Here is a 25,906-nt window from a genome sequence, read left to right on the forward strand (position 1 = left end):
TCGGATGCAAATTGGCTTAAAGTCACAATAATATTAACATTACTCAGCACTAGTTAATGAAATCTGTACGAGCTGGGAAAGACAAAAAACCTTTTGACCTTTCTGGGCTATACAGACACCATTGTTTCATATTGTGTGATTACGAATCGCAAAAATGATAAATTATAGAATTTACTAGGTTGAAGGTAAGATGCTCGTGGCCAGCAACGATATCAATATTTCAAGCTGTTTGCATCACATTCGATAAGCACAAAAACAAAGATTGTACCTTCAAAACATATATTCCATCTACAAAATTTTACAATCTCATAGTTTATCTTAGCTTAACCCCATTTCCGCCAGAGTGTGAAGACTTGAGCAACTGTAAGCATGCATTTCACTACAAAGTTCGAATCGACATAGGACGAACCATCTAAATTACCAGCCATTTCCTAAGTAGCAACCAAAATTTGGCACTCAAATCCACTTGTTGGGGAACAAACATCAAACGTAATCGTACAAGCGTCACAGCCGAATTTTCAATGAACACTTTGAAATTAAATTTCATTAAAAAACATTAATGAGTCATTCATTGCCAAATAAAATTCAAAAGAAAAAGTGCCCAATCTGGTTTGTCATGTGTGTGTGTATCATTTGGATTAAATTTAGTAGCTGAGAGTACCGTCCAAGCTTTTATAAATATAATTTCAAAGAGCTACGCACGAGACCAGATAACCCACTCAGCATATTGAAAACTCTTGTTTACTATTTCCTATTAAGTAGGTCATCTCTAAGAAGCTTCCACGTTCAACGGTCGTTGCTCTTATCTATAATCTCGGTTGCGTTGCAGAAAATTGATAGTTTTGGAGGCTCGGTTTTACAGCGAAATCTGATATTTCTGCATCTTACGCGATGTGCTTACGTACATTCACGGGTAGTGCTTGTGAGCCACAGTAAAGTGGAGTACGACCTTCAGACCGATGGTCTGGAAATGCGTAATGTTGAAACAGTAAGTGATAGTAAGGACTGACACGCTAAAAGTGCATTATCTTAGGGTTTTGTGGAAGTTCAATCTATTATCTGAAGGGAACACTAGAATCATCGAATAGTTTGTCAAGAAATTTGGTGAGTGTGGGGACTATGAAATCTCAATCATGTATTTGTTATGAGTTTTAAGATGCCGAAATCTAGCAGATCTGTTTTTTAGAAGCTATAAAGCCGAACAAATCTGGGACAAGTTATTAAAAATCCACGTCTCAAAAAGAAGACCTGTTAATTCAATATATCTGATCAAATTCAATTAATAAAAGTTTTTCACTATATTTTGAAAGTGTACTAGGAAACATTCATAAAGGCTGGTCCCAGAAGAGAAGGTTGAATTTAGCAATCAGCAACGAAATAAAGTCCGGAACACTGGAAAGTTTGGTGCAAATCTTACTTTTCCTAACAAAGGGATGGTAGACTGAAGTTGACTTTTCTATACGAATATAGAAATATCATACTTTTTAATTACATGCCACACAACAGAGGAATCAATTTGGAACATCAAAATCTACACAATTATTATATTATGTTCAAATGAAATGACAAAAATTGATAAGGTCTTGAAGGGAATTCATAACCGGATATACCGAAGAATCGATCGCAGGCAGTTGTTTGTCAGACCGGCAGTTTCGCTCCTTGAAGGCTTGATCAGCTGTTTGTATCGCTAAAATGATGCGGGAAAGTGACATGCATTATCACAGGGAGTATCTGGCAGATGCAGCCCATCGATCATAAGGTATGCAGAGCGGACGTAAAAGCAAAACAACTGAGCGAACAGCTTGGGATCAGGTGAAGAATGGATAACGGACGTACAGGCTTATCCTTAATATACCGCAATGCTCGCGTGGACACAGTAGACAGTGCGTCCACCGGTGTATTATATTTATGATGGCGGAAAGTAAAGTAGCGGAATATATTTTCATTGTCTGTCCAAAGTTTGTAAGCATAGGAAGGTACCAAGAAACGAAACTGCGATTTGATTTACCAGTGGTGAACACGAAGTATCATATGCTTGGAAGGAAGAAAGCCACACATTGGGTGCACTACGGGACTGAACCACTCCGTGAAGCAGTGCCAAAATGGTAGACCCACGCGCAAGAGACTGTTCGCAACTTTTCAGATTTCTAACCAGTAGAAGCACGGCATCTACGTCCCTGATCACGTATCCATCAGGCATTGTCCCCATACAGAAAAACAACACAGGTAACCAGACAGACGATCAACCGTTTTTAAGAAGATATTGTCCATATACTGTAAAACCTTGAAAAACGCATAAGTATAATTGTTGAAAACGACAAATGCCAAATCAATAGGCAAAATATACAAGAAAATGAAGTATGTGCTCACGATTCGATGCTAAAGGGTGTGAGTATCCTAGAGACTTTTAGCCAGATATTGAAATAATTATTGCTGATTTGAAATAAGCTTCTTCGCTTAAGCATTGAAGTCAGGGTTAAGCCAGCGTATTTTAGCTCCAAAGTGACACGGAAATGGCGCTAATCTTTCAAGCTTGTACATAGACGTACATACATACATTTGCGTTCACCCCTAACCATTTATTGGCGTTTTACCGTTTGCGATTGTGAAATAATTGTCAATGTTACATATGCATCTAATCCCCCACCCTCTTTTCGCCAATAGAGAATTGCGTTTTGAAATTGTTTCACGCCTCAACGCAACTTGGATGAAGGGGCGTTCCACACCCGAAATGAGAACATCCGCGAACGACATGGGGTTGAACCGACTGTGGAAACATCGCGGGAGAAGCAGCTTCGATGGTGTGGATAAATAATTCGAGCTGATGAGAACTCACTTGCCAAAATTGGTCTGAACATCGAAGTCGATTGAAAATGACCGAAGAACCCATCGACACAGCGACAGATTGTCATTTCTATGTGCTGCAGTTATTTAAGTACTAAGAGTAGTCGAAGAACAAGAGGAAAGGAAATAAAATCACAGATAGAGCAGCTCTACTTGAAAAAAATTAAAAGATGTACGCCGACCTGATGTAAGTATGAACAAAACATAGGTCGCTCCTTCATACCATGAAGACAAAGTGGAGAAGATGCTGGAGGTCTTGAATAAGGAAAATCGAAACCTTCACAACGGAAGTAGAGGACAACGGAGAACCCCCGTTTCTTTATTTAAGGATCATTAGAGACGAAAAGGGGGTCTTTTTTTAGATCTATAGAAACCCTGTATACACGCAGAGAACGATACCAGATAATTTGAACCACCTCCATTCACATAAGATGGTTCCTCTTCATTCCATGATTTATCGATTGTTCACTGTGTCCTTCAGTGCAGAACATTTTAGGAAAGAAAAGGAGTATATATTCGACACAAGAATGAAAAGTGACAATAACTTGGAAGGGAATAAAAAAATACGGGTCACGCAGTCTGAGGCTTCGTCGAAATTTATAAAAGCGATGAAAGGGTGACATGGTGCCATCGAGTAGGATATACCAGCTCAAAAGCAGGCTGGGATCCACCAAGGCCCGCAAGTTAAAACATGAATCCAGTGGGATATATAAAGTGACATGTCCAGATTGTGAGAAGTGCTACATAGGACAAACTAAAAGACTGGTTACGGTACGATGGGGAGAGCACGAGAGAGAAACGGAAATGGCCAGGAGAAAGTATAGGAAGAGCACAATGATGAAATCAAGGATAGTACGGTACATGATTGAAGGCATAACATCATATATGACAGTTATCCAGGTATGCGGGAACAGGAGGAAGTTGGACGCACAAGAGAGTTTGGCGATCCTAACGGAAACAGAAGGGAGCAGATTGAGCCACGACACGGGCAACGTTCTGAGCAACGTGGCAAGTGAGACACGGGGCAACATTAGTGTTACCCCTATCAGATCCCAATGTTAAATAGAGCAGAACAGGAATTAATATCTTAGTTGATCAGGTACTAAAGAAGGGCACAACCTATGCTCGAAATACAAATAAATAATATATCCCGTTTCAGGAAACAATCAATTGTATTTTATTTAGATTCTATTAGAAAACGTGGATAGAAGCGACAAAATTGAAATTATTGACATGGGAGATAATAGCAGGGTAATGCCTGTTGTACAAGGTTTTTTCTTGGTGCATGAGTAATGGCAGTAGTTGACAAAAGCCAAGTTCCTTCCTAAGGCCGACCTAGACGGGATACCGGTTGTTGCGCTGTTGATGATGATGAAAGTCAATTTGGAGTAGCCTTTTGGCCATTGCCCAAAATCGCGAATGCTTCCTAATATCTCCAATTCAAGAATAATTCACAACCATAAAATCGTAGATATATAGCACCAGCCTTCCATCATAGTCTATGGGATCCATCACCAAAGCGGCAAGTGGGGAAACGATAGGGATTTGATGGCAGAAATGGAGGCAGAGCAAAAAGATTTGTGTTATGTGCAAAAGTTGCTAATTTGTCGATAGTAGCACCAATGTGAACAGGAATAGAGGATTTTTGTACTCGACAACCGCAAAACTTGATCAAAAACGGTGATCAATTATAAATTTGTCAATAAGAGTAGAATTCCCACCACCTCCGCGCTGGAAAGCATAGTTGTCTATATTAGAATTCTAGAATTAACGAAAGGGAGCCTCCAAGAAATTTCCAGAAGATAATAATATCGGAGTATAGGCCAATTCGAGATCTAAACATCATATAAAGACGACACTATGAATTTTACAGATTTTTCGGTTAATTCGAAAATGGATCCCTGACCACCACTCTCTATCCCTCCTTATAGCTGATATGACAACTAAGGCGTACTTCCGAAAATACTAATTGGGACCTTTCCAACAGGAAAATTCGACGTCTCTTCGCATGTATGGGGACCACCGCATCAATTCAATATAGAACGATATCAAGCACCGCGCAGAGAGAACCAGCGTTTAAGACAGCTTGAATAAGGACACTTCATCAATGTTTGCTCTGGAGAACTACGGGATGTCTTGTATAAAAGATGAGAATGCGCAGATGGTCAACATTTTATAGGTAGAGGCAAATGTTCGATATGTACATAGAATAATGCTGGCGCATATCCAAGTTGATGCAGTTCAAGACGAATTAGCGAGGGTTGGGTTTGCTATGGTAAAAATGCAGGGTATCCAAATTGACCTATATCGGATAAGCTCCTCTTAGCGCAATACTAGCACAATATGGACAGTTTGGTGTTGGATGGTATTATAGATGTAACAGCTCGAGGATTACTGGAGACTTAAGCGTATGGATATAGGAAGTGGAATAGCTGGACACCATAGCAGCTTCCACCTTTGCAAAATTGGAGATTGTATTGGTCAGCGTTAGAAATATGATCTCATTTTTACGGTTGGTTAGGTTTGATCAGTCAGTGCCTTCTTGATGAAGCGAACAGTCTATTACTCTCTTGACATTGCAATAAGACAGGCAGAATGCTTGGCTGCCCGGTTGAAGGTTCTAAAAAGGATACATCTAATAGCGAGATAAAAACCCGAAATGAACGGTAGTGGAGTAGATTGAATTTCAAATCAAAACGTGCGAAGCTATCATGTCGCCATGGCGTACATTCCCAGCAGGAAACCGAACTACTAGTGGAACTAAAAATGGAGACATTAAAGTTGTTTTGGTTCCGGAGAAGTTTTTTTTGAAGACAAAGAACAGACCTAATAATCAGAAGCTGCAGTAGCAATACCCAGATCGCTGAAGTAGGCTTGTAGAATGCTAGAGGTGATTTCAGCACTGGTCAAGCTTTGTCCCAAAATATTGATTTACGCTCAATATAATTCGCAGTCAAGTCATGTTCTGCGAATTATATACAGTGAGCATTTTACATCTGCAGAATGCTTCGGTCACGCTGCCCCCAGGGCAGAGGTGAGGCAGCGTCTGCCTCTACCCTGGTACGAAACCGTAAAACGGTTTTTGCTTTTTATATTTTATTATTTTGATAACAAACAAAAGGAGTGAATAAAGTTTAAATTCATCAAGAAGTTTTCTTGATACTTCCAGTTACAGAGATGGAACTAGACAAGAATTGAGGACGCAACAGGTACAATGTTCTCCAAGATTGAATAAAAGTACAAACTTACTGTTACGGTTCTTTTTTGATGATGGAAGAAGTATTTGATTCTATATAATAATAATCGTGGGCGCAACAATCCAACAGGATCTAGGCCTTGAAGTGTGTTTGAGTACATCATTCAAGGCGGTAAGGGTACACTGCAGGTTTATAACAACTAGTGGGAGACAATGTGATGGGCATTTCGCTCACGCGTGATTATCACCCTGATTTGATTTAGCTACGCATTCACAGCTAAGTCAACTGGTATCTGACATCAAGTTCATTATTATGAACACTCAGCTACACTCGAAGGAAGGCAGGGGAAATCACCCACATGCAGGTTGAACAGAATCCGGGCATGGATTTCGGACACTGGAGGGTAAAAATCATGAATGCCAGGAAGGGCAAATCAGCTTGGTATTCCATCTGGACCAAAAGAGTCTGAATGTGCTCAGAGACAGTCCTCGATAAACTGAAATTCAATCATATCAGGAGACTGTAGAGCTTCATTTCCATTTTGAAAGCGAAGGATAATGATGGCCTTCGACTCACGCTTTGCCACAAAGGAGCTGCGCGCGGAGGATAGTGCATGCAGTGAAACCACTTGGGGGGATCTCTGGTGGTACGGTGTGGGGGATACCCTGTCACACGCCGATCGCGGCATACGCCTCTAATTGTTTTCCATTACACATTAAGGTACGACCCCATCTACGCTACGCGAGGCAACGCAGGCACAGGATGCACTGCCTGTCAAAATATCTTTGTATGGTTTTGTAAGCAGCAATACATACTTGAGCGACACTACGCGACACGACATTCAGCCAAGCTTCTTGACAATAAAGGGGAACTCCTTTGGCGCTTAAAGACAAATTAAAAACCCCGAATTGCACACTTTTTAACTGCTACGAAGATGCTTGTCTTATTTCCCGATGGCAAAGGGGTAAAACGGTTCCTTGGTGGAACCGGAAACTCAGGTAATCAACCAGGTGATTTCTGAATTGTGCTTGTAAAATCAATAAGAATGAAGACTGGCTAAGCTTCCGAAACTCACAGTGTGAATATAAGAGGTTCGTTAAGTGTTCGAAATGAGATGTCAAAGTTGAGCCATGTTGAACTTTCTTAGAAAACCCGATGAGCTTTTGCGAGCTCCAGACTGGAATCAGTACAGACCTTCTGAAAAGTATACAATCCGGATTGACAGTTCTCGTTGTTGATGGTACTTTAATTAAGTGGATCTATGCTATGCTAACGCAGAGATTGCTGTATTCTGAAGTGAGTGTCGATCGTTACTTAACAGCAGAAGCAACGAAAGGCTGCCTCCAAACATACTTCTACCGCCACTTCTGGGGAATATGCTGATCGACTCACTAAGACGCGAACTGCAAAATTTTCCAATACACGCTCTACGTTGTCTAAATGCAGTCCTCAATTTACAGTCCCTGGATATATTTATTGAAAGGACTGCAATGAGAGCAGCTCATCGACTAATTCGATTAGATATAAGGGGAAGCAACACACATGGAGCGCACAGAGCATTGGAAGATTTATTGGCAGAACTGAATCCAAGAACAGAACAGAGTTCTGGAGCCGGAGTATATGCCGAAGTATATGCCATCCTAAGGGCGGTACCTTGCGTGCATGATGAGCGGTTGAAGGGCAGATGCATCGCAATCTGCAGTGATAGCCAGGCTGCATTGAGTATCCCTTTGATCACCTCGAAAATCTTTCAAGAATGCAGACGCCGTTTGAAATCTATTTCAAGTTTCAATGCGGTGGAACTACTCTGGCTACCTGGTAACTGCGGTGTAAAAGGAATTGAAATATCGAATGCTCTACCAAAAGAGAGTTCAATCTCCCCTATGTTGGCACCGGAAGCAGCAATTGAAGTATCAATAGCATTGGCTAAGGCTGTCTTTATAGACTGCGAACAAGTTTCTTACAATGACAAGTGATAACTTTTTCTGTCAGAACCAAACATGCATACCGCAAAGTTTATCCTGTCAAAAAACAGGAAGACTTGCAAGAGTATTGTAGACATTCTGACTGGCCATAATTCACTAGCTGGATATATGTTCAGAATATAATGCCTCTTGTAATGATTAAGCGAGATCCACGGAGCATTTTCTGTCTGAATACCCCTGCCTATGGACGCATTAGATATCAAATCTTAGCTCCCGATGTTCTCCAGTTATAGGTGAAATGAGCCACCACACAAACATATACACATTTATCAAACCAAGAAAAAAGTCTGGGACGAAATACAACCATATTTGTGTAAACTTTTAGAATTTCACCTGTTAAAGCTGGTTTCAACTTGCAGATAACATCTTACTTAAATACTTAGCGAAAGACAAGCCATGTATGAAAAATATCTTGGGCCGTGCTGATTGAATTAGATTGGGTATGAATCATATTCAAATATAAAAAATATATTTCTTTGTGGTATTATAACATTGAACTGTGCTGAAGTTGACAAGTAATCAATGAATTTTCTATCCGCATTGGTGTTCACCACAAATCGTTAGTCTTATGATACGCACGCGTTACCCCATTCAGTTCAAAAAACTTAGTTATAAGTGCAATAAGACACAGGTAGTGAAAGAAAAGTTATTATTGTCATTACCATCTCTGACATTGAATCACGCTGAAGGTCCATGCGAGGTTTTGCGGAATCGTTCATTCTTCCAGTCAATTTAAATTGCAGCACTAACGAGAGAAAAAGATAATAACCGCGAAATTACTAGTTCACCTTTTTCCTCATGCATTGACATTAACTGAGTTCAAACTCCGCACTTATCTCTCAGTACGTTCAGATACAATACGGAAGCTTAGAAAACATAAATAGCCACCTTCACGTTTTTCGCGATTTTAGCGGATATTAGAGAAAATTATGACTACAAAGCGCACATACACAATATGGTTTCAAAAGGTGGAGAGAAATATCTACTTTAAGCGAAGCACATGTCCACGGACGGTTTACACTTGACTGAAATTTGGTGCAAGGTAGATGTAAGTTTTAGCGGCTTTAGCAAAACTAAACAGAATCATGTAAGATACTGTGACGCGATGATTTTTCGCAATAAATATCTTAAATGCAAGTTGAACTCGGAGAGTGTTCGCAGCTCGATATGAACAATTACTTTGAAGCTTTACGATATATGATTTAGTGGGAAATATTGAAGATATGAGAGCGAATTTCGAGTCGGACGAAGCTGGCCAGACAGAGTTTTTACACTGGAACTGTGGATTTTGAGACTAGCATCTTTTGGGGGAAGAGCGAGAGAAGAAGTTCATTGCTGACGTCTGGCTAATGACGAAAGATTATTTGTTTTTCGTCGGCGTCCTCATCCCCTTCATCATACAAAGCATTCAGTGATGGAGCATCATCTGCTACTACATTTCAGACTTTCATGCTTGCATTTTTCAAACAAAATACAGATAAATATTTCCCACATTTCCTACTGGTTACTAGTTTTCTTACGTTCATCTCGTACATATGCATTTTTTAACGGTAAGAGAATCAATTCAGGTTTGGGAATCACCTTCACCAAGAGCAAGCCCCTACTGCTTGTGACCAGCCTTCAATCATATTCATGAGCCAATAGAATGAAAAGATGTCGGAACCAAAACGTTTCAGGTATTACTCACAAATGAGTTCGATGGCAACGTGCTATAACGTGACATTCATCACGTGCACCCTCTGATACGCAAGAGTTATTTCTGGCCAATTCGACGAACGTGTATTTTCCAAATGATTGGAAAGTTGTGCAATACCCGTCGCTGCGCTTTATAACTATTGCTCATACAAGAAAAACCATATCTGAGATATCGTATCTCTTGAAATTCTGCAATTATTTTTATCTTCGGATTTTTTGGGGTAATAAACATGGGTGGATGGAAAATCGATTTAGCCAGTTTTGACTAAACCGGAAAGATTCTTGGTGTGTGATGCAATTTATTTTTAGTTGATAGATTCGGTAGGTGTTCGGTACTGATTGAGAAAATAGATTTAGTATGGGGAAAACTTGAGTTGAAAAAATTAATTGTTGGACTTATTTGAAATCTTTTGATAATAGAAATCTTTTCCTCCACCATAATATACTACATATATGAGGTTATTTCCCCGCTAATTATACCTAAAATTCATACATGTCACCCAAATTTGGCAATCAAATTACTCGTATTACGCATAGGAGGTAGCACCCAATAAGTTAGCGATATTACGAAGCCAACTCGCGAAATTTCGATTTGATCATGCACATAAAGTACTTTTTACTTGTCTCGACTACAAACTGATAAGATATTTCACATATCTAAGTTGGAAGTTTGTTATTAGTTGAGATACCCACGAAATTGTTTCCTCTGAGTCAAAGAAATGTTCCTAGCGGGGAAATCCACATGCATTTCCTCTCCTATCTCATATAATAAACGTTACTTTACTTGCAAACCCAGTATTCACATATGGTATCCAATTTGCTTTCTTTTCGCTCAAATGACTTTTCAATGACCTCTAAAACATTCTTTCGTTTCTATGATTCACGTTTCTATGTTTACATACCCAAGCTTGCACAGAATTTCTATGAAAGCTCCAACAGTTTCCCCTGAATGACTTTCAATGACCTCCAGTGAGTTATTACAATAACCTACACTACAGATTACACAGGTCAAATCGGTATTATTCACAGACTTTTTTAGAAACAATAATGACCACCATTAAATCTACATATAATATTTAATAACAATTTATGGTTATTATTCTGCAAATTTTTGGATCTGATCTGGACATATCTTTCACAGATCGGACGAGTATTTGCTTTTGCAAACCAATTTTTTGCTGATTCGAACCGGATTTTACTCACGCATTGTCCAAAGGTCGCCAAATGGTCGCCCGCTGATTTTTTGTGGAATTTAGTTTTCTAGCGAATCATGCAGTTTGATTGGCACAAACATACATCATGTACCTATATAAATGGCGTCAATTTTTGCTTACCTGGAACGAAAAATCGAAAATGTTTTTTAGTAAAACTAATTGCATTGCACAAAGTTGTGAATTGCTTTGTAAACAAAATTTGAAGCTGGTGATTTTGTTATATGAAGATTCAAATCCCATTTAAGGACAACTCTAAATAATCAAATTATATTGGTCGACATGAAAAATTCTACATTTCCATATCTAACGAATAATATCAGATACGGTGCGTGTCAAAAATGATTTAATTGCAAACATTTAATGGCAGGCAATACACGGAAAAAATGCCCCAAATTGTTTAAACAACTTTCCAGATGATATCCAGGTCTGACCGTTTTTGTGTGCTCGTTTTGTAAGAAAATTTAGATGCCCAACTGTTCTATTTGTACGTAGCCCGTAATGAATATGCATTTGGAAAGCCACATTATTCACTTTAAATGTGGTATTAGCACTGTATGCCTTTATATCTATATCTTTATTCATAATATGTAATACGATTTCCACCAAACTTTTCAGCTCTTGCAATGGAAGAACCAGAAAGACCAAATTACTCGTGGAATGGTGAACGGACCAGTCGTCGATCAACTTGCTGCCGTGCCGGACGAGAGGCAATTTCCCATAGCATGACTTCACAATACACTAGCTTATATTAAAGTAAAAGGCGACAGAAAGAAATCAAAAATTGCATAGGCAAATTTTGGAATTTTGCAGGTACCGAAACGTCAACAATGCCTCGGATAAACTTCTCACGACTACGACCTTTGGCCATCGAAAACAGACTATGATTGTTTTTTGGAATATACACACGCTCCTCGACAAAATTACCAGGGGCTCTCAGAATGCTCCCTTTCTTCAACTCGAGCGAGAATTCCAACGATATAAGCTGGACATTCTGGGCCCGAACGAAGTAGAATAGCGAGACTCTGAAGAGTACACTGCTTCCTTTTGCAACACTTTTGTATAACAATATAGTTATATTCTCTGCAGAGCTAAGTGGTAGCAGACGCGATGTCGTCCACGCCAGGGTGCGCTTTTTTGGCTTGAAAACCGGTTTCTGACAGGATTGCGACCATAAGATCCCGGACCAGGTTAAATAACATTACAATTGGACAGTGCCATGCACCAAAGGAGATTTCCGATATATTGGGAAAGGATGATTTCTAGCAGCAATTACATGCTATTTGGAAAAGGCTTCCTGAAGGCGACATTGTGATTATATTGGCTGATCTGAATGTCAAGGTGGGATCTGACAACACCTTGCACGGACATGTGATGGGCAAGCACGGTCTTGGCGACCATAATTTTTATGGTGGGAGGTTTGTGGATTGCTGTAGCTTCCATCGCCTCGTCATTGGTGGGACATTATTCGAGAACATAGCTTGCCATAAGGTCAGTTGGGTTTCAATTGACCGACACCGTATGAATAATCCGATTGACAGCTTTGGGATCTGAAACTGATTTAGGAGTTGTCTTCGGGATGTGCGTCAAAAAAGAGGGCTGATATTCCCCTCGAAAGATATCATCATTTGATGGTTCCTTATTTTCGTTTATGTGGTACGTCTGTCACTTCTCGCAGGGTTGGGAGCTTTGACCTTCCCGAATGTAACATCGACCGCTTGTATGACCCAGCTGTCGCTCGACAGTAGGAGAGCTATCATGCTGATCGAAGCATTGGATAGCCATGAAGAATGCTCTTTCCGCTTGTATAAGGGAGGTCGTCGGCCACATCCCGAGGAGTCGTCATAAGATCTGGCCGACTGCGGAACGTTGGAAGTGAATCGATGAACGGAAAAATTGAGCGCACTATATTGACCGTTGCCAACGATGGTGGGCGTGACACACTCTTACTCCGTTATTGATTAAGGAAGAGCAGAGGATCCATCAAATAACATAATGAAAGGTTGATCGACAGAGAGCAGGCTGATTTCCGGCCTGGTTCCTCCTGTATTTACCACACTAACATCCTACGGATCTTTTTGGAACATTGCCAGGAGTGTATCTGGAGTGATCTTGGCAGGAGGGTACTCTTGTGGGGAAGCGAGGAAAGCGGTTGTCGGATGCACACAGATGCAAATCGTTGTGGCTATGTCAGTGCAGGATGGAGTCAGGAAGGAACCAAATCTCATAGCAGGTTGAGGTCGAAAGCGGAGTTCGCCAGGGTTGCATCTTATCACCAATATTATTACTTCCTGTTATCGGCGACGTTTTTCGGGCTGCCTTGTTCGGAGGACTATAACATCGGGCTATAACATTTTTGCGTCAAATCCCTCAACTAAGCTGACGACATTTCTTTGTTCTTTCATCGGTTCTGGAATTTGGAAAGAGATGCAAGTAGGATTGAACTGAAGATAAATACCAGCAAAACCAAGGTCATCGCACTCTCCCTACCTGCATTACTGGATAGTAATTGCAACAGAAATTAATGCTGGACTCATTTGGGAGAAGCTCGATAATCCTGTTATATCCTCCGATGCAACATTGACTCAAGATAAAAATCAGGGGAGCTCCTGGAAAACTGATAGGTACAGAAATTCACAGATAGAAAACCAAGCAGAGGAGCAGTCCTCAAATATGGATAAATCAGAGTTGTTCAAATTCATGAAAGACAAACAAAATGCGCACCATTAAAACATGGTCGGAGCTATCAGGTTTTGTATAACAGCGTCAAAGACGAAAAAATTGCCAAAAAGAAAGGAAACGCCGCCAGAGGAGAAGAGAAGGAGTGAACAATTATTTTGGATGATCATCGCAGGGTGCTAGTCAATAAAAAATTCTCACACCCGAAAGAGGAAATCTCAACGAAATAATCAAAATTGTGGAAACAGCGACACTGGCTTCAATTAACAGAAAAGAAGTAAAACCCTTAAAAGGGCTTTGGAATGATCGACCAAGGTTAGTGCAAAGAACAAATCGAAGCTGAAAAGAAGATTACAGCGACATACACGACATACGACATTCTCTTGGTGGAAACGTCGGCCGAATCGGAAGTTTGCAAAAAAGAGATTTAACGGTGGAGCTGGAAAAGTCTCCAGACAAGATAACTGAAAAGCAAAGTGGAGAAGTTTTTAAGGTAAGAAGTTTAAATAAGCTCGAAGAGATTGTAAGACAATGCGACGACGTTAATGAAATTATAATGAAGAAAGATCTCCGCGAGGTCCTTGAAAACAATTCGTACCGTACAGGAAAGGAAACATTCAAATGACAACTGTCAGTTTACCGGCTGAAGCAGCGTTGAAACTGTTGCCTCGATCGCTTGCGCTTTTAGATTTGAGAGGTTCGTTGATACGTCGATTGCACAGAATACCGTCCAGGTTGCGTTAATGCGTGAAGCAATTTCATAACGCAGATGGCTGATAGCATTGTTCAGAGATATTCAAATCGCTCAGTTCTGGGAAGGTCACTGCTGCTGATAGTGATTGTGCCTGTTTCATGGGGATCGGTTCACAAAAATTCAATTTTATTCACATTCAATCTGAGACCGTGTTGCATGAGGCGATCATAAAGCAGTGTATAGAGCGCTAGACGTCGGATGTCCCGTGTGACAGTGTCCATAACAAGAACAAAGAGAAGTGGTGAGAGGGCGCTACCTTGATGAACACCAACAGAGACACAAAGTGGTTTTGATACGCCCGTCACATCTCGAACTTTACGTTTCGGATCGTGGTAGAGCAATTGAAGCAGCGCACGAGTTCTTCTGGCACCAAGCCTTGCCGTAGAGAAATGCAATGCAAAGAGGGCGATGCTTCTCAAGGTATTCTCCATGAGTAACCGCACAGCGTTTATTGGGTCAATGATTCCACAGTTCTTGACAAATCCGGCTTGATTTGCGGTTATTTCAACGATTTCGCGAAAACGGTTGTCAAGAATGCGTTCAAAAATCTTCATGGTATGGGAAGGTAACCGGATCGGACGGTAATTTAAACATTCTGCTAGACTACCTGTGGCGCGGCAGGATCTGCAGCATTCGAAATTTATTTCGGATGTTGCGGATGCGGACGGGTAGATGGCGCTGAACTCCGAAACTCTCCACTCACTCGTTTTCTGAACGCACCAGGGGAGTGGAGAACCAGCGGTAAAAAAAATGCCGTTGGTTGGGACAGTAAGGACCGCATGGAAATAAGTCGGTCTCTTCTGTATCCAACCGCGGCGCTGATCACATCGCTCGTGACTGAACAAAGTTTTAGCGTTTTCCTCTTAAATTTAAAATGTTATAATCAAACTCACACACTCAAGTAAATCAAGTCAAATCATTGCAAGTCCAACCTTTTCTTTGCTTTCGATCCGATCTCGACTTTTTATTTACTGCCCTCGACACCCAAAAGTTACTACGAAAATTTCCCGGGCATCTCACAGGAGCGAGCTTGTCGTGCCAACGGACAATGTTCGATTCCGCCTCGTGAAGTGTGAAAAATTCTGTTTGGTAATAAGTCTGAAGAGTTTCGGGCTCCATCGGTCAGTCTCCTACAAGTGCGGAAAAAGTCATTTGCTAAAACCTTTGGGTCCCAGCTCTTCGCTTTCCAACGCTCAGAGGCGATATTGTCAGGTGGGAAGGGGGGATGAGTGGGACGAGCAAATTCTTCAGTTGAAATGTGCTCGAAATATTCTCGCCATCTATCCGTCGCGGCTCGACGGTTGGTAAGCAAAGAACCGTTCTAGCCATTAACGCAACAAAAGTGTTCGATATCACTTATGGATTCGTTTCGGCTTCTTCAAGTCGATACAGATCCCTCTCACCATCGCAAATGTCCAGTTTATCGTAACGATTAAGTAAATGATAAGCTTATTTGTTAAAATGGGTATTTCTAGTTACTTGAATAAACTACTCTAAAGCCGCCTCTTGGAAAAGACGCTTTGGTACAATACGAATGAAGGACCTAAGCAACAGACCGTCGCGGCAGGAGAATCACAGGCTTCAATTATGAGTCCTCTCTTGTGGCTGGTGATGATTCAACTTGACCTAGCAGAACAAAAGACCGAAACGATCTTAGTTACCCACCGTAGGAAAAGGAATACGATAAGTATTCGGGATGGAAATTCACGCGAAGATCAATTTCAAGAGAGGTCTGGATCATGCCTGTAAGAAAACAGCAAGTACCAGTATTTGAAGTATTTTAGAAGACAAAATACTGGCACTTCCAGGTGAAAAAGTTGTCTCATCATAGGTTCTCAAGACAATAACAATTTGAAGCATATAACTGCTTTAACAATTGTACAGTCATTAGTCTTTAAAGCTGTTAAAATACATACTAATAATGTTGCCTCTTTTGTAATGCTATGCACCGTTCACTCTATAAGCAATTAGGTAGACGAGACAAAGTCGAACCGATGGACGGGAGGCAACAGGCGCGGATCGACGAGGATGACTAGATGTTTTAGGGCAGAGCACAATGGGTCTCATACTAAGGATAATGAAAATTTAAAGTTATGCATAAAATAAAGCATTATTAACATTTCCTTTTACTTTACTAAAAATTATTTATTAAAGGGAAAATATGCATATTTCAGTGCTAAGGTTTGGATCAGAAAAGAAATCCAAATGAAAGGGGAAATCTAAGCCCCAAAATACAGACCATTTCGATACTTGCTCAAATAAACTAGTTAATAGCATATTACCATATTTTATAAATTTACCTGAAACCCCCCTTAAGTTCATCCTAGGCACCAGTATAGGCGATAGTAAAGTACATAATTCTGAAAAGTTTGAACGCAACCCAATTTTGCATTTCAGCTTAATTTATTGCACTCTAAGACGTGTATGACGTCACCATCACGTAAAGTGAACTTATATGAACGATGGGATCGATAGGGACGTTTTAGTTTTCCTTTTTCAGCTATTTGCATATCAGTATCAATTACTTGAGATATACTCAGGTGAAAGCCATTAGCCACCGTAATACGACCATCATACTTTTTATTTTTGTTTATCATCTCCCCTACATAGTTTTGATCGTTTATCCACTTTCTTATTAGACCCAAAAAAATAAACGGGGGAGCTGAAGGTGTAATTACTATTCGAAAGCCTAAACAATGCTGAAAAGAACGTCACTCACTGCAATGTTCTGCGTGAAAAGGTGACGAAGAAAGGACGAGTTAAGTGGGGGCTGAATAGAATTTTCAAAGCGGGACGATAGCGACCCGTGCGCGATTAAGGCCGATCGGCCTGCGGAACGATATCGTCCTGTGCCCAAATGCTTCCAAATATAAGAATACCTTGATTTAGAATAATAAATGGTTCCAAAAAACACGGCTAACTAAAACTGACATAAGTTTAAGCAAGAAATGAATTGAGAATTTATATTAAAAATTGCATCGTAAATCGCAGCAAAAAAAATCCTTGAGATATAATTTCAACCCTTCGGGCGTTGTATGTCGGAATGGGGTAAGGTCCCAGGTACATCTGCATAGCCATTTTGGGTATTAAATAAAATGTCACGCTTTGGTAATAGTGTTATAAAGGAGGGAGAAGGGAAGTAAGTTACGGTGATGACCCTAAGACATATAGGTCTCAAAATACTCTCCAGCAGATGTCCGATGAAATAAAGTTAATATTTTAAAAATTTACTAGAAAATCATCTCAAGATCATTCGTACGAAGTACGAAATAGATCATAGCATGGAGCATAATATGGCAAAGTTGTCTCCTTCATGTCAATTTATGGCACTCTAAGACTCGGGTTAATACCACCCTTAAAGAGAATAGTCTGATATATTCAGTGCAAATAAACTCTATGCTACGTACAAATGTAATTGTTATTCCATCCATTTTTACATAAGAAATACGCATAACCTTTCATATCTAAAATGCCTACTTCGTGGTTTTCAATTTTTTGGCACTGATTTAGTGTGAGGTGCATGGCAAAGGGGCAAAACATGTATTGCCATTATTCGAACAAGTCAATTTCACTTGCATAAAGCGTTCTTATAGATGATGAAATTAGAAAGTTCGGTGCAAATACAATCATTATAGAAGACACTCCAGGAGCCTAAAAATCTTTTTAAAATGGGGAATGGCCTATTTTTACTCTAAAAGGTAGTGGAATCAGGAATTATGAACAATTCGGTTTTTCTGATGTTCATTTCTTATAAGTCCTTGAAAATAGAATTGTATTATTGGATTAAAGATGTTTCATTGTGCATGGAAATTTTCCAATATTGTTGCAGTATTCTGTGTGAATGAAGCAGATCATATTTTTGGGGGGCAGTTCTGAGGTAAGGCGCAGGGAGTATTGTGTTTTCTCTTTAATTCGAGCGGAACTATTGTCATGTACCGTTTTGCTGTTGTTTATGATGAAAATACGCGCCATTACTCATTATTAAAAATTCACATTAGTGTTAGGTGTTCTTAATAGAAAGTGTTTTAATTCCTGAGTTATTACGACTTTCAATGGGCGGAATGTTAATCGTTTGCGAATTCTATCGAACAAGCATCCCATTGAAGACAATCAAAACACTCTTCAAAGATAAAAATAGACATCTAGATACATCAAAATTCCTTTTAAAAGGAGGCTGGGAAGTTTTCGCAGCGGTAGTTTTCATCAGGTTAAGGAGCATTACTGGCCATTTAAGTAAGTACAAATCCGCAGAAATGTCAGCCAACTGACTTGTACGGCGTTTCATTCGCCTCCCTTTGCTTTGCATCTTCTGATGTTTTAAAGTTTCCCTTCACAAAGCCAGTCCAGACAACAAAATCAAACCTTGGGTGTTCTTTTGACGGTAATCAATCATAGGACGACGAGAATGCACTTAAACTTATGTTGAAATGGCTCAAAGGGGCAGAAGCGTCAAAAAATACGTCTCCACATTAGCATAGCGAAAGGATAGGATTTACCTGCATTTGAAATCACTTCGAGCCAAAACATGCCCACTATGGGCAAGAATTGATACCTCAGTACTTTGGTATAAGAATCCAGGGAAAACCGAATTCATGTGAATGCGTGGGCAATTCCATACTGAAGATAAGTTTGCATGTAATCAGCGACTTACAGATATGGTTTTCATTAGCAAATCTTGCTCATAGATGAAGAATTTTATGAACTTCCCAATGAAAACCCCTAGCGAATAACTTGTTCTATAAATTTTAAACATTTCTGCCAGTTATTCCAGTTCGTTTGAGTATCTGTTACTGGTAATGTATATGTATAATAACAAAGTATCCGTCACGTCTAAAAATGCAAATAAATTGCTATTCTGTATTACTAATTATCACCTCCAGATTGTTTTATATGCAAATAGAGACTCACTAAGAGCACTAACCAGTATGCATACTAATTGTTGATAATAAATAAGATTTTGTCTTCTCATCAATTGCGAAATATAATTATCGCGAAAATCAATTTTTAGATATGCCTGTTAGTAAGTGTGTTCTTGATGCCTTCATATTGTAAACCCAAAAATCAAAAAATAAAACCTGGATGGGAACCACCTGCAAAAACCAAATTGAAACAAACCAATTTCACTCAAAATATGACACATGGACTGCGTACGTGATCCAAATCATAAAAGTTGCAATACTGAATAATGGGTACCGCCAGACTCGAGGGGACTATCCCGTCGACGATGAAGGCCAAGTGGAGGTCAACAGAATCATAGTACGAGTAAGTATGAACCGACTTGGCCTATCCCCTTCTTCATGTGGGGGTAATTCCCTTCTTTCAGATGCAAGAATAATAATTTCTTCGAATCCAGTAGTTGTTTATGAAAAATTAAACTATTTCTATGTATGATATCTCAATATTCATGGCATTTGCGGAAATATGAAATCTTAATTTCACCCATAAAATTTGCATAACAAGAAGTTATTTCTATGTCCAAGATACTAATAGTGATCATTCGAGTTTAAGATTCTTGTTTCAGAGGTAAATATGAATAAATATGACTAAGATTGCCATATGGGGGCTTGTTTGCCACTCAAAATACATATTTATAGGTTGAAAAGAACATTAGAATAATAGCAAATAATAGTTGAAAAGTGGGAAAACATGTTGGTGAAAATAATACCAAATTAGTTTTGTATTTAATCGACACTAGTAACTTTATGATGGGGATAAATTAAAACATTCAATGTGCAGTTCTATAACAATCCTAAGAATAATTTATTTATTATTGCTCGTCATATTTACTGATTTCTATTTACTTTTAGTATCTATAGAAAATATATCAATGAATATGTGAGGTTATTTTGGAAGTAAGAATGGACTTTCTAGAATAACATTTTTGAAACCGAAAATAGTAATATCAATCAGGTGGTATTCTCTGAATCTAACATCGATTATTGGCTCATTGCCTTGAAATCAGTTGAAGGGTTAGCAGCCGTTGCCACTGAATTCTCTTCTCCTACCAGGTTTGTCATTTAAACCATTTCAAATGAGTTAGGCTACTGATACTGGAGACCGACAGTTGATTGTTCAGATACCAAACAACTGTCACGCGTTGGTCTTTGCGTTATTATCGACATTGCTATAAAGTAACAACGTCAATGAGTTTGCTTTCAATGACTCTGTTTGCCTGGTTTCCATTCTGACACTCTCGGAAGTTTCATGATTCAACATAACACACCCACATTTTAGAGAAATCTGAGTAGCATGCATTTAATTTATATAATTAACAAATAGGGTCTAGAAAGACTGCAGACTGATTACAAAGGGGATGATAGTTGACAACCAAACATCTTAAGGGGGTCATTATGTGTGTCGGATGCCAAATATTGAATTTTTTGGTATCAGTTGTATCTAAATATAGTGTAGAATATATGGGCAAAGTGGTTTTTCGATATTCGGAGTCGTTGGGAAATTACAGTGTTCAACAGATAAATTGTTGCATGCCAGGTTTACTTTGATCGTCGTAATAAAGCGCGTATTCATCGGTCCGATTGACGTTCGATTGACTTCACTGAAAGCATAAGAATTGAAGCCAAGGCATTATATGTGTTTTCATCAACAAACCCAAGGTTTATGGATTAGGTATAGCAGATTAATGGTCTGTTAAGATTTTATGGCTAAAAATCGCATTCTACTTTTTAAATGCGTTTTTCTCGAAATTGCTGCCGCCATAGCCCAAAATCTATCCAACGAAATTCTTTCAAATTTTCGGAACTTCTTCAGAACATATTTCTACGGTCCGCAAAAGGAGTAATTTTAGAGCTTTTCCCCAAAACGTTCGCATTTTAATGTACCGAACCTTGATACCTCACACAATATTTTTGATTACTCGGTCCACTTGTGCTTGTAAACTCCCACAGCTCAACAATTTTGGCTCCAAATCAAACGAAGGATGACTCCATTTGGTCAGATTTATTCTCCAAATTCATCTCAATTCCTGTATTAGCACATTTCGACGACCAGAATGCTGCCGTTTATCTGTCTGTCACACGGACTTTTCTCAGGAACGGTGGTACCCAGTGATACAAAATTTAGTGAAAAGTTCGAAATTGTGAATGCCTAAGTATACAGTGCAAAAGGGGGCTGAAATTCTCGACGGTTTCAAAGTCATACTTTCCTATTTTATTGTTCTCATTTGATCAATGCCATTTGATGGTGTTGGTTCTTTGATTTTAGGTGATGTCATTGCCATACTTCGTTTTGCCTTCATGAACGTAAAGCTGAAGATCTCGCGCCGCCTGCTCGATCTGGATGAAGGTAGACTATACATTTCGGGTTGTTCTGTGCATGATGTAGATATCATCAGCATAGGCCAGTAGAGGAAGAGGATGGTCTTTCTCGTATTTACATGAGCATCGCAAATTACTTTTTCCAGGGCCAGGTTAAAGAGGATGCAGGACCGTTCTTGTTGTCGAATGGTTTCGAGAGTGATGCTGCTGTTTTATCTGGCCTCGCATATTGGTTAGGATCAGCCTAGACGGTCTTATCTATTTGGGGAATTCTCCCATGACCGTGTACAGTTTTACCTCGACTATGTTATCAGGCTTTGAAGTCCACCTTGAAGATGGTGCAATTGATCGTCATATTCCAACAGTTTTTCCATCGCTTGTCCCAACGCATGTAGTGAAGTCTGCTGTGGATGTTTGGGATATCTAGCCTAACAAAGCAGCGGAGAATACCTTATAGATGGTACTCAGCAAAATGTTACCTCTATAATTGCTACACTGCATGGTATCCCCCAGATAATGCCTGCCAGTCACCAGACGTTGATTCGCTCTCCCACACCGCGTTTGTTGTAGTTCTCTTGTTCTAGTCGCCATCATATTTAACCAGTTCGCCTGGCGACTTATGATTCTTAAGCCGATGAATTGTAGGACTGTTCATTCTATGCTTGGTGGGGGCAGCATTCGTCCATCGTGTTCAGTTGGTGGAACCTCCAAACCGCAGATATTTTGATTGTTGAGCATTTCATCAAAATAATCAACCTATCGCTGCAATATGTCCATACGGTCAGAAATCAGACTTCCCTGATTGTTTCGACGGTCTCAGCATCGGTGTGTACGAATATGGCTTCATCCTGCTGACGCATTGGTAAAACTTGCGTGCCTGCGCAGTGGCTCCCTGTACTTTGCGAATTCACAGACATGTTGGTTCTCCCAGACTTCCAATTTTTATCTGTGAAAGGCCACCTGACTTTTGAATGAAAGTGTGATCGCAGGAGTACCTTTACCTTGTCAATACTCAATGAGCTGGAAGAAATATCCGAGTAGAAAACTTTGCAACTAGAATTTTCTGCAATGGATTTGCCAGGCTTTTGGCGCGCATATCGCAATGGATAAAACAATATTACAGAGTTAGTCAGCTTTTTCGGTAATATTTATGACGAAGAGAGGTAAGTACATTTTTGATAGCAATTGTAGTAATAATTTAATCTAATTTTGTTGGTCGCCTAGCAAATCCTGTGCTACGTCACAGCGCTATCAATAAGAAAGAAATCGAGTTGTAATCATAAACGGAATTGATGCAATATATATTTCTAAGGACCAAATTCAAGCGATTCTCTACCGCCTTCATGACGTTGTGAGGTGCCGGTCCTGTGCGCAAGTACGGGTTTGTGAGTTTTTCGCTCATTCATTTTTTACAGATGATTCAGAGTTTTCAAACACAACCAGCCTGAAATTATCCACTCCCCACTCTTCTGACCACACTGCTTGTGATTTCTGCCTCAGCAGCAAGCTGAAAATGCTTATAAAAAGGAAAATATTTTTGATTACAGAAGACATTGTGCAAAATGTTGTGGCCCAGAACCGTTGAGAGAAGTGTTTGGCGGTTCAAGGAGGATATTCTGAAGAGATTTAATGTTAAAGAAGTCAGGAAACCGGAAGCTGGGCGCTTCAGGTATGAAAGGTTTCGTTTGCGTCTTCTGTGAATATATTTAAGGTGGATCTATCCCATTTGTACGTAGCCCATTATGTATATGCATTTAGCATGTCTGACTATCCACTTTAGTGTGATATTGATATTCAGTTGCAGTAAATTTACACGGTAAAGTCAACTTTGAGCTACTGTAACTTTGTTACTAATAGTATGATTTTGATCAAACGTGCAGATAATATGCTTCATATTATATTTTATACTACTACCAAGTTCTATAACTCTGGGATAAACCATTTTCCCAAAAATATTGTAATATACTATTATTAACTTAATTTGAACAGATATCGATATGGAGAGTATTTTGGGGCCTGGGCACCATATATACGCACATATATAAAAACGAAACCTTCAAAAATGTATCCCAATAAATGTTTGCATTATGAATTACAGACAGATGCCATTTAAAAATGCCCTATACATATACATGTACGTGTTCTATTTTAATATTCGATTTCTATTTTTGATCAAAAACGAAGATCCGTTCACGTCATAAATTCTAGCGAAAATCATTAAATACTGGCATCAACAAATAACTATTACGTCAAATTCAACATTTCTACGTCGGAAACTATTTATGCATTTAAGAAATGTGGTCATACACCTTCCTTCGCTGTTTTCTGCTAAAAAGATTGCATTTATTGCAAACGAATAAACCAGTTATTCCTTGGTCTATTAGTTGAACATGTCTTACCTGCTTGTTTCTTTTTTTACAGACGTCCTTTGGAACGAAAGTGTTTGACTTAAATTGATTGCATTTTTTTTAGTTTCGAAAGTGTCGTCTAGGGGTCATAACACAGACGAGATAACATCCTGGTTCACAGACTATTTAACTGGTTTGACAATTTAGAATTCGAAGATTTATGATAATGGGGTGGTGAAAGGAAGTCAGAATATTCGGAAGTTATTTTATGTCCAATAATGGAATACCATGCACACTTAATTGACATTTCGCCTGTGCAGCAGGATCTAGAACAGAAACCAGTGTGCTCCTTATCGATTAAATTTTAATAGGTGTCTCTGCGTTGCAGCATTTTTATAGTTTTTATCTAAGCGTCAGTAGGGAACACGCAAATACCCCTCCATACTACAAATGGGAACTTTACACAAAATTCGTATTTGTAACTTTATCCATTTCTTCACGCGAAAATAAACGGCCTTAACACGGGATGACCTCCTTAATATAGTCTCATGTTTTGTCAGCCAAATCCAAAATGTGAATACGCAGGATAGTCTTCCCTATTGCTTATAGTATGCCCAAAACATATATGTCTGATCCTGCCGTCCCTAAAAATTGTAACAGGATGTGAAGAACATGAAACACTATCAAAATAGAACCAATAAAACTTAAAAAGCAATCTACATAGATAAACGATTCGCAAAGTTCAGAACCTGGAATGTTGTGGCAAAGGATTTAATAATATTTAACTGCTAGTCCTTCATATACTTTGATAATCCTCGCAATCGCTCATGAATTAATTCGTTTCGTATTGGTTGCTTTCAGAATCAAATCTTGAAAAACCGAGGTCTCCCAAGGTGTCAGAAGGTGTGTTAGAAGCCATTTAACAATAGAAAAAATGTGGATGTGAAAATTATAATCGTTTCTGTAGTTATTCAAATTTTCAAATTCAACTGTGAAAAGGAGTTACAGACTATGGTGACTTGGTATTTATATATGACTATGGAACCAAAAAGGATCGCGAGGAAGAAAAAGGCTAGCCTTAGCTCCAAGGCAGAAGATGCTTAGAAAATAGCAACAAATTGGCATCAATTTAGTCAAAATCTAACCGTTAATATTTCAACCAGCAAATAGAGATTGAATAAAACACAAGTCTTGAAAATATCACTTCCCCCGTGAAAGCAGCTAATATTTGTTACACTAACGAGAAGGAGGCTTCAAAATGACAGGAACATATGTGCTTTCTTGCAGATTGTCATATTTTAAGTAATGAGCCTCAGAGCGGAGTTATCCGAGTCGATGAGTGGTAGAGATGATTTCCTGGCTCAATTTCAAAAAACATCTGGCTTTCAGGAGCTGTATGCTATCAACTGCACGAATCTGTTTTTCTGACGAAAATCACCATTTTGTCATTTAGTAGTACCACATACTAAAGAATCGTTATGTTTATATTTAATGGCGGAATATAAATGGATCATAAACGGTCGTTAGCTTACCCTGAAAAGGAACAAACGCATCTTAATTAATTTGCCACAGTTTCACTGTCGGCACTGAATTTACTCTTTTTTTGTTCCTTAGTCTTTGCCCCGTTTAGTAGCGAAGTTGGCTGGTCAATTACCTCATTTTGCTCGATCAAAGGCCTGATCTGGATAGAGTCAAGAGGCTGTCAAATCATCATCCACTGTATCAGGTCATCGTTGTTTCGGCCGATTTTTTGGTTGTTTCCCATTGTCCTCGATGTTCACATCGATCTTAGTAGATGAGTTTTCGTCAGCGCGATTCACATGTCTATACCATCAAAGACGACTCTCTTCCAACTTTTCCACCATCGGTGCAACCCCATATCGATTGCGAAAGTCCTAATTATGGACGCGATCAAGGCA

General features: G+C 39.3%; 1 protein-coding gene across 3 annotated transcripts in view; it reads right to left on the reverse strand.

The window, feature by feature from the left end:
* Positions 1-25,906, reverse strand: part of LOC119654823 (hexokinase type 2) — a 265,870-nt gene that overhangs the window by 120,516 nt on the left and 119,448 nt on the right. The window contains exon 1 of one of the 3 annotated variants that reach the window (XM_038060387.1): positions 8,689-9,050. The exons of the other annotated variants lie outside the window; for them this stretch is intronic. Within the exon in view, the coding sequence (XP_037916315.1) occupies positions 8,689-8,745 (57 nt within the window). The 5' untranslated portion in view covers positions 8,746-9,050. Of the gene's footprint in view, positions 1-8,688; positions 9,051-25,906 lie in introns of those variants that run through there. 3 annotated transcript variants of the gene reach the window in all.

This window comes from Hermetia illucens, chromosome 4 (assembly GCF_905115235.1).
Source record: "Hermetia illucens chromosome 4, iHerIll2.2.curated.20191125, whole genome shotgun sequence".
Classification (NCBI taxonomy): domain Eukaryota; kingdom Metazoa; phylum Arthropoda; class Insecta; order Diptera; family Stratiomyidae; genus Hermetia; species Hermetia illucens.